At 42.8% G+C, this 10,480-nt stretch overlaps 1 protein-coding gene across 1 annotated transcript; it reads left to right on the top strand.

Annotated features, from left to right (window-relative positions):
* Positions 1–7,572: 7,572 nt before the first annotated feature.
* LOC133910076 (uncharacterized) lies at positions 7,573–8,841 on the top strand. Its single transcript, XM_062352597.1, has one exon. The coding sequence runs from the start codon at positions 7,693–7,695 to the stop codon at positions 8,410–8,412; it is 720 nt and encodes a 239-aa protein (XP_062208581.1). The 5' UTR covers positions 7,573–7,692; the 3' UTR covers positions 8,413–8,841.
* The last annotated feature ends 1,639 nt before the right edge of the window (positions 8,842–10,480 follow it).

Raw genomic sequence — 10,480 nt, 5'->3', positions numbered from 1 at the left:
TGAGTACAAAACAGGGGGGGGGGGGTTCCTGGGAAGTCCAAATTGTCCGGACTTTTATCCGAAGTATCCGTATTTCAGCAGAGAGCAACTCAGAAGGAAAAACTTGACCAATTTGGTTTGCGAGCCTCTCTAAACCACAAAGAAATATGTTTAAGATAGTTTATAGAGTTTAAAATTCACTCACCAAGTCTTCACACAAGTGCCTCGTGGCCAAAAGTATGGATAGCGATATAAGTGATGATGAATCTGATGAGGATTCCCCCTCCTATGATGAACTCCTTCAATTGATAAATGAGCAACAAAAGGCCATTAAGAAACAATCAAAAGAGCTTAATAAATTCAATGCACTTAATGACATCCATGCTACATTTGTTTCTAATTATGATCAATTATTGTGCAAATTCAATTTGCTAAACAAGGAGCATGAAGAGCTTAAGGCTAAGTGCATTGAATCTCAAACTAAGACCCCTTTGAAGCAATCTACCTCTCTCTTTAATTACAATCCTAAGGTAGATATTTTCACTTCTTGTAATGATTTAATTGCTTTATCATGCTCATCCCTTTGCAATGAGATGTGTGTTGAGAATTTTATTGTAGAATCATCTAACAACCTCATTGCAAAAGAAAATGTTAAGCTCAAGCAAGAAGTGGAAAAGCTCAAGGAAGACTTGGCAAGATTGAAGGGCAAAGGACATGTCCAACCTCCTCAAGATAACCATGCATTCATGGTGAAGAAGCTTGCGGAGGGGTCAACTGTGACATGCTTCAAATGCCATTTGGAAGGCCACAAGTCCTTCAAATGCAAGCAAGTGAAGAAGGAGACCAAGGAGAAAAAGAAGATGGCTAACCTCTTAAACAAAGCCTCCAACTTCTACACCAAGCCCAACTACAAGCTCAAGTCTAAGAACAACCACTACAAGCTTAAGAAGAAGGAAAATGTTAAGGTGGTTGCACATAAGGTTGGGAGAAGAGATTGGGGGAGGAACCAATCCATTTGGGTACCCAAATAAATCATCACCAACATGAAGGGGCCCCAATCGGTTTGGGTTCCAAAGAAGACTTAAAGTCCGAAGCGGCTACGGGGATTTGGAGACTTGGCTCACAAGATGAAGATGATGCTCAAGCAATGAAGCCAAGTGTACAAGATGGGAACATTGATGAAGATCATAATCATCATATACCCAAATCCCCATCCAAAGGTGAAAGGTACCATATGTTAATTTCTTTCAATTTGTACCTTTGCCTTGTCTAGGATTGCATGTGCTTAATTCAATTTGTTGCAATGCCTAGTGTAAGTTTTCATATGGTAGGTTGCTTGTGTTTATCTTTAATCTATGAGCAACCTACATAGTTTATTAGTTGTAGGTTTAATCAATGGCACTAGTTTTCATTTGGTATCTTTTTATGTGCCATAAGTCCAATCTATAGGATAAATTCTCATTGTTATCAATAACAAGTGCATATATCCCTCACAAGTATTCAACATTTGTATACACACATTTAGGTGGAGTATATCCTATGGGTTGTGATTTTGAGACTAACATGTGTTGCAAGTTGTATCTTTTGTAGTCTCATGGAGAAGTCAATAAGACCCCGGAGGTATGTTATGCACATACTTTTCAATTGGTATCATTGCCAATCCGGTTGTTCATTTAAGCTACCTCCATACATAATATGGTTTAAACTTTTCATCTTCTATATTGTCTAGTTTTGCATATGTCTTTCTCTTATCATATGTATGCACCATATAGGGAGAGTTTAAATTATATTACGTGAGTTTCATGAATTGTGATCCATATGCTTTCTTTGCATTGAATTGGTACCATCTCCTTGATTTGATTTCCTTCAATTGGTATCATTTTCTTTTATTGGATCATGATTTGTAAAACTCTCTCCCATGTGTTCTAATATTTTCCCTTGAGTTCAACATGTGCATATAGCCTTTTTGGGAGATTATTGACAAAGGGGGAGAATTATGGTGACCAAAGCAATAGACAAATCAAGTTCAAGTTGCAAGTGTTGACAAAGGGGGAGAAGAAGGAACAAGAAACAACTTGAGGCATCTAGGTTGACAAAGGGATGAAGCTCTTGCATGGGCCATCCAAGGGAGATAGTGGCGATGGAAAAAGGGGGAGCCACAACAAAGGGGGACTTAATGGTAAGAATATGCATCCAAGCAATGTGGTAAGGCATTTTGCCTTTACAATTGGTTTACATTTGTTATCTTTTATTATTTGCCACTTGTTTTGGTTGTGTTGTCATCAATCACCAAAAAGAGGGAGATTGTAGGAAACATGCCCTTAGATTGATTGCCTAAATTACATAAGGGCATGTATGTGATTTTGGTGATTAATGACAACATAGTCAATAAGACTAACATGTTTGTCAAGTATATACTTTAGTAAGTCTCATGGATGCAACAAAAGAGAAGTCACCGAAGCCGGAACAAAGAAAGGAATGAATTGGACTTGTTCCATGAATTTTGATGTGATCAAATGGGTTGGATTTCTGTATAATTTTGTAGAGTTCTTCAAAAGCTTTCAATAGAGCCCAAGATCATCAAAATCGGAGTTCGGAGCGAAAAGTTATGCCCAAAATACAAAACGCAGTTGTGCTGAAATTTGCCTCACCGGATTATCCGGTGCTCACAATGAATTTTGATATGATCAAATGGGATGGATTTTTGTATAATCTTGTAGATCTATTCACAAGCTTTCAATAGAGCCCAAGATCATCAAAATCGGAGTTCGGAGCGAAAAGTTATGCCCAAAATACAGTTGTGCTGAAATTTGCCTCACAGGATAATCCGGTGCTCAAAATCAACATAACTCCGGTGCTTCAGAGGAATATCCGGTGCTCAAATCAACATAACTCCGGTGCTCAAATCAACATAAGTCCGGTGCCTCACAGGATAATCCGGTGCTCACAAAATGAACTCACCGGACTAATTTTTGCAGAGAGCTCCAAAATGAACCTATGGGCATAGGATAATCCGGTGCTTTTGTCCGGTGTTAACTAACTCATCACAGGATAATCCGGTGCTCACAGTTGAGTTTGAGTGGGTTCCAACGGCTAGTTTCTCTGATGTACTCACAGGATAATCCGGTGCTCACAAAATGAACTCACCGAACTAATTTTTGCAGAGAGCTCCAAAATGAACTTATGGGCATAGGATAATCCGGTGCTTTTGTCCGGTGTTAACTAACTCATCACAGGATAATCCGGTGCTCACAGTTGAGTTTGAGTGGGTTCCAACGGCTAGTTTCTTTGATGTACTCACAGGATAATCCGGTGCTTGTACTACTATCATCACAGGATTATCCGGTGCTCACAATTTTCTGAGCCGTTGGGGCAACGGCTAGTTGGCGGGTTTGAGGCTATAAATACTCCTCCACTCAGTCATTTGAAGGTGCTGGAGTCCAGAGAAGTTCATGTACACTTGAGAAGACATCCAAGCCACCAAAGTGCTTAAGTGATCAAATCCAAGGCGATTAAGCACACCATTAGAGAGTGATTAGTGCTTGTAGGCCTAGAGAGAGTGTAGCTAGTTGATAGCTGCATAGAGAGTGGATCAAGGAGTGATCCTAACTTGTACCAAGTGGTACGCCGGCACCTTGGAGTCTTGGTGACTCGCCGGTAAGCTTGTTGACCCTCCGACTTGGTGTGGAGAGGCGGCAAGGTATTTGTGCGGGGACACGGAGACCCTTGCCTTTGTGGCTCAAGCTCCGAAGTGATCACGGCGGTGAGGAACCGGAAGAGAGGCTAGTGGTGAGACCTTGCCTTGGTGGTTTGGTGGCTCATCCGGGTAGAGGCCTTGTCTTTGTGACTTGGTGGCTCAAAGGCCGTGACCGGGTGCCGACCGGGAGCATATCCTTTGTGGAGCTCCAACGTGGACTAGGGGTGGCTTTCATGCCATCGAAACCACGGGATAAAAATCCTTGTGCCGAGTTTGTTCTCTCTACCCTCTTTACACTTCCGCATTTACATTCTTGCAATTTACCTTATTAGATAGGTTGCAAGTTTCCTTAATCGGTAGAGTAGACACGCTAGATAAACCTAGAGCACATTTAGATAGAAATTGATATAGGTTTATCTTGTGTTATTTTTTTGAGCCAGTTTAGTTCTAAGTGTCCTAATTCACCCCCCCCCCTCTTAGGACGTCACCGATCCTTACATTTCTAACTCAAATCTCATCAAAAATCCTCTAATTCACTTCAAAGCTCAAGAACATGCCAACTTCACAACCTTAGCACCAAACTCGAGATTCATCCAACCAAAACATGCATCTATGGGATCCTAGAAGACTCACCCAAGATGCTTTACCGAGCTTAGGGACCGTCGGGGAAAGGTGGAAAAGCTCATGAATAGAAAACCCTCCTGCTGAAATTTCAGTGAGGAAGGGTGATGAATTTGAGTTGTCAAACCTTCAAATCTTCATGCACGCGAACAAGAGTTAGATGGATGGGAAGCTAAATAGGAGAGGAATGCAGTGGTATAACATGCATACCTTGAATCCTTGTTATTGAGTGGGACTTTGGGTGAGAAAATGGAGAGTTTTGAGGGAGAGGGAAGAGGGTGCTGCAGCTCTTGGCCGGTTGGAGAAGGATGAGCATGGGTGAGGGAGGAGAGAGAGAGGGAGTGGGCTGCTACCCAAGTGGAGAGAAGGAGAGAGTGGTTGGCGTACTTCAGTGAGGCCCACGTGCTAGAGAAAGAAATCCGTTTTAACTGTAAATTCTATTATTTTCTCTCCCGATTTTTTTTTTCTCATCCATTTGACTCAAAACGAAGTGCTCCGATGTGCCAAAATAAATTGCCATGAAATTAATCATGACCCTAATGATGCATTATACTTACTTACATGATCACGTTTTCGGGATATGACAAGGATGGAGGAGACGTGGGTAACCGAACACACCCTTATACGTTGCCCTGCACCAACAACCGCACACCCCCACCCACCTTGAAGGTAGCAATGTGGCCCATAAAAAAGCAAAGTAGCGTGGTCCATCGAACCCCTCCAAACGGCCCAACTCAACACTTGCCCCACCACACATTGTCCCCACTCACAAATATTGTCAATGTACTCCCCCCTACCCCACCTCGATGCCTTTCGCCAGCTCTATCTCTGTCTCCAGCGAGCCCCAACCCTCTCAAATCAAAATGTTCCACCATTTATGATCAATTGTTCCAACAAATAAAATCAGATGTTTCGAGGGGCAAATCATTTGTTCCGATGGTAGAGGCGACAAGTGGAGCGACGGCGGCAAGGAGCGGAGAAGAGGAGGGTGAGGGAGATGGGAGCATGGATCACGGCTACTGTCTACTGGGAGCCTACCTCATATCCTGCAAGATCTCCACCCCTAGGCGAGCGAGCGTGCGGAGGTGAGGAATCAACATTGAGGCTCACGTGGAGGATAGGAAACGACAACGAGAGACCCTGGGCATGTGGGGGGAGGCAGTGGTGGTCAGGTGTGGGGGAACGAGGCACGTCGCCTACAATAGCAATAGCGAAGAGAAGATATGGGTAGTGCTCAGTTGGTTAGGGTAATTGTCATAAAATCTGTCTACCTAGATTTCAAAGTGTGCCCGTGTTATATGAGATTATGTCTTTAATCTTGTTTAGACGTGTGCTTAGATATACTCACGTAAATATGATTTGAGTACGTATATAGGTCCGACTTGTGTATATAAAAAAGGAGAAGACATGGGCCGCCACGGGACACGGTTTGCGTCCACCTGTAACATTGGTGGTCCTCAACTACTTGTTGCCCTTGAGTCGCTCCTGGCGGTGGTGTGTTCGTAGCAGGCCAGCCTACTGGCTTGTCGTAGGAGAGGGAGAGGCAAAGGCTCCTGCGTCGTGAGCCTAAATCTGAGCCAGTTGTGCTAAAAACATCTAGATCAATTTGACCAAGCCTATTACGTAGTACTGCTTCTGATTACAAATAATTATCACTTTGATTTTTATTGTTTCAACTTTAACTAACATATTTGCTCAAACATTTAGTTAAGTAAAACGGAAAAGTATCACTAGATTTGTTATCAAAAGTGCTTTAAGCATGTCTTATATTTTTGGCTATTTGCACAAATATTCGTGGAAAAAGGCGAGGATTTTGCTCCTCCAAGGTTGCTCTAGTGACGGTATAGGCGTCTGCACTGACGGCTTCCCTGACGCCACTTCGAAGAAGTCAATTATGATCTGCCTGTATATGAATGTGTGGGAGCTTTTGTGTAATCCATGTGTGTGGGTTTCAATTTCACGTCGTTGGCTTTAACACCAACGGTGGAGATTGTTTTTGATCTACCATCTCTGGTGATTCCGACAGTGGTGATGCTGGATATTTGCTTCCTCTTTCAGCTTCGATGATGGGACTACCGATGGTCGTTCAACATCTAGATATGCCTCGATGAGGGTTCTGTGGCGCTGGCTCCTGCAGCCATCCAAGGAGTGAGGTCCTTCATTGGATTTGGTAAGAGGATTTAACTCCAACCTGTGTGTTCTGATCTGCTTCGAATATGTGAAGCAGTGTGAGGAATTTGAGAGATTGGAAGAAGGTGAACAGAACCCGAAGGTCTTCTTTGAATTTATTTTTCTACAGGGTTCTTTATGTTAAAGGGTTATACTGTGCTTGATATCATAAGACTATCCTAAGAGATTCTCTTTTTGGATGAGAATTACTTCTACAGAGATTCTTGTTAATTTTAGTACTTCAATGATTTTCATTAAAAAAGAATTTTTAAAGTCATTCTCTTTAGAACGAGATTATCTTATTTCTCTTTACAAATCTTTTCGAAATAAAACTATTTAAGATGAGAGAAAATAAAAAGATTAAGAATTAGAAAGAGGACAAAATAAAAGAATAGGATTGAGACGGTAAGTCTATAGTTTCCTGTCACGCTACTGTTCACTGTTCACTCTCTTCGTACGGCTGTTCGATCTCGCGCTGCAGAAACGATCCTACGGTTCAACATCCCTTAATCTCTATAATGTCCCTTTCTCTTCTCACATATATTATTTTTAATATAATCCCTACTTTTTTTTGGCCATTTGATACGAACGTCGGTCAGCACGCAACACAGAACATACAGGCACACAGATGCCTGCTCGAGAAGATGGCGTGTCACTGTCGGTCAAAGCGCTTTAAGTTGCTTCTTCTAACAGCCTAGACTAGAAGGTCCTAAACTCGTCAGCGTAAAATTGACGTGTCTGAATTCTCAGTGATAATCAAATGGATGATTGTAGAATCTCTCGTGCACACCCACAAGAGGTGCCAACAATTTCACCGTAGAGTTCACACACGCATACGTGTTTGATGGTACTACGTATTCTCGTGCAGTGAAGGTTTTGAAGTCTTTTAATTTTTTCTAATATGTGTATACATATAGGATATACTAATAGTGTACCTTATAACCTATTAAAAAACAATTCCACCCGTGGCGTCTTGCGGGGCGCGATGCTGCGACGTTCTCTTCCTTTGTCGCCTGTCCGAGGAAGGGGACCCGAATAAATTCTCAGGGGCTGTGGATTATGTCACACGAGAGCGACCAGGCCGAGCCATGTCAGCGAGGTTGCTTGCATGTCGTGGTAATCGACCGCTCATTTTTCGCTTGTTTTGTTCTAGCCGCTATTTCTTGCCACCGATTCCAACTCCACCTCTCGCGCATGGCCAGCGCAAGAGCTGCACCACGGCACCAATGGATCACACTGCCTCACATCACCTGCCCCCCGACGTCGGCAGCTTCTCCTACAGCTGGCCGACCAGCAAACCGAACCCGCAGCTCGAGGAGCGCACAAACCACGGCGACATCGCCGCCTTCATCGAGATGGACCCCTCGTCGTCGACGCAGTGCAGCTTTGACTTCCGGCTACCAAGCTCCGAGCAGACCGCGGGGATGGTCGATGCCGACCAGATGTTCCTCAACGGCCTGCTCCTTCCACTGCAACTTGTGGGCTATGGAGGCGAGGAAGACGGCGACGGCAGCCGTAAGCGACCGGTGCACCTGCGGTCGCTCTCGCTGGACTCGTCCCAGAGGATGATCGTCTCCGCGAGCAAGCGGCACCGGGCGACCCGGGCGGCGTCACTGAACTCTTCTCCTTCGGCTGTCCGTGGCGACACGGTAACCCCCGCGAGATCGTCGGCCGTGTCGAGGGGCGCCGTGTTCAGGGCATGCAAGCTCAGGCTGCCGTCGTTTGGGAGGTCACGCAGGAAGCAACACAAGTGGATTTCATCCAAGTACCTAAAGTTTTTGGTGCCTTTGTATGAGAGGATAGTGGGATGCGTCTGGAGGAGGAAGGCGAAGGAGAAGGCGAAGGATGCTCCTCACCGTGCTGAGTTCTGCAACGGTAAGGTACGTGATCTGGGTAAAGAGAATGCCATCAGGGACGCCATTCTCCATTGTAAGAGATCCCTGTAGGTCATAAACACCGAAGCATTTACAAGGCATGTTAAGCTCTAGTGTCGTATCTTTTCTTTAAAGAGATGCATGTTTAGCTTAAAGTCCTGGATTAGTGGTGCGCTAGTGTCTAGATGTCCGATCAAGGGAAACGATAGCACGCATCTGCGGGGTCCGACCATCATCAGTCCTCCAATCTGGCACAAACATGAATCGCTACCAAGAGAAGTGAAGACCATCTCAATGCATAAAAAACACAACAGAATGAGAACAAGTGCAGCAAACCATCAACACTGCTGCGACCAAAACCGATGACCGCAAAAGTTCAAACATTCTGCTACATGGATGGCCGGCCAGTAAGATGGCGCGTGACAACAAATGTTTTTTTGCATGATTGCTTTCAGCTCGATCTAAATTTCAAGATCAAACTGGAGACTGACCCAGTGTTGAATGCCATACATGACAATAACATCCCACGAAACGTGCTTTAAGGCCACAAATGATTGCCGTAAACATTCTGAATCTGAAACAAACAACCGATCTCTTTTCCTAAGCACGACAAGCAAACTCTGCCCAAACACTTGCCATGCAGAATTTCTACGGTGTGATTGGTTGTCTGCGTGGTTTTTACTCGTACGAACCGTATATACGGACTGAGAGAAGTCATATTTATTTAATAAAAGAGTATTTGATTGGTTCTATATGTCTGGACAGGCTAAACTAAATTTCTGTTTGGTTGACCGAATGTGAGGCCTCATAAGCGGATACAAGAGTTGAGACTATGATTGATTGTTTATATAAAAATAATTGTGTGACACTGATAAGTGAAACAACCTGCATAAGTAGATGCAAGAGACTGTATTCGTCGGGCCAGGCTACAAGAGTACATTTGCATCTACCGAGTCAAGCTAGAACAATGCATATGGACAACCAAACATACTTCTCACCAAGATTATATACATTTGTCGAGCCAACATCTATTCGTACAGACAACCAATCACACTCAATGTTTATGTAACAACGCTCAAAATGACTAAAGACAAATCATCAAGCATCAAACCCGCTAAGTACCAAGAACACGAACACAGTCACTTATCAATGAATTTAGCTCCTAAGCCATCCGCATGTGCAATCTCATTTCAGAAATTAAAAGACAATAGCATAGACCTCTATGTCATTCCAGAAAAGTACAGCCATTGAAATTGTTAGCGTTGATCTAGAAAAGGTACTAAAGCCTAAGTTTTGTGTTCTATTTTATCTGTTACCATTGAAACCATCGTAACTAAGGGTTTGCTTGTTTTTTTACTGTGATTCTAAAAATCCGATTCTAAACTGTGAATTATGAAAAATTGGATTGTTAAAAGTTGGATTATAAAAAGCTGAGTGTTGTTTGGTAATCCTGGATTCTAGATGTCTTAGATGGTTGCTTTTTGTGTATTATGTCTATAATAACCCTAGTTGTTAGATTCATATTTAGAACATAGTTTCAATCCATATATGATGTATGACACCATATGACGTGAGTGTTGACTGTTGTAACTACGGCCCATCTATTTTGCTTTTGTTATCTCGTGTTGAGGCTTACAATAATGAAATTGATGTGAGTGTTGAGCTTGTAATAACCGAGGAAGAAAAGGAAGGTAATCACACACCAAATGAAGATAACAACATTGATATGATTGTATTTTTATCTCTATAACATGTCCTCTAATGGACATCAAAGATAGTAACAATACACTCTCTCATAGAAAATAAAGCGTTAGCAAGATTATCACAAAATGTATTCATGTCTCCATCTGCGTCTTCTAATCCCTTGCCACCACCTCTTTGAGATGAAGATGATTGACCCTCACTAGGGATATAATTTACGTCTTGATCACACCTCTCAAAGTCTTCATCTATCAAAGCAATTTCTCGAATGAAGTTGTGAAGAGCCATGCATGCAATAATTATTTTTGTTTGCTTAACCATAGAATAACTAGACAAGTCCGATAATATTCTCCAATTCACCTTCAAAACTCCAAATGACTGTTCGATCACATTGTGAAGAGATAAATACAAATAGTTAAATATTTCCTTCTTACCACTA

Source organism: Phragmites australis, chromosome 2 (assembly GCF_958298935.1).
Source record: "Phragmites australis chromosome 2, lpPhrAust1.1, whole genome shotgun sequence".
In the NCBI taxonomy this organism is placed as follows: Eukaryota; Viridiplantae; Streptophyta; class Magnoliopsida; order Poales; family Poaceae; genus Phragmites; species Phragmites australis.
This window is presented reverse-complemented; position numbering and strand designations above follow the sequence as displayed.

Excerpts from the sequence above, each read along its gene's own strand:
- LOC133910076 (XM_062352597.1), top strand. The coding sequence starts at position 7,693 with ATGGATCACACTGCCTCACATCACCTGCCCCCCGACGTCGGCAGCTTC.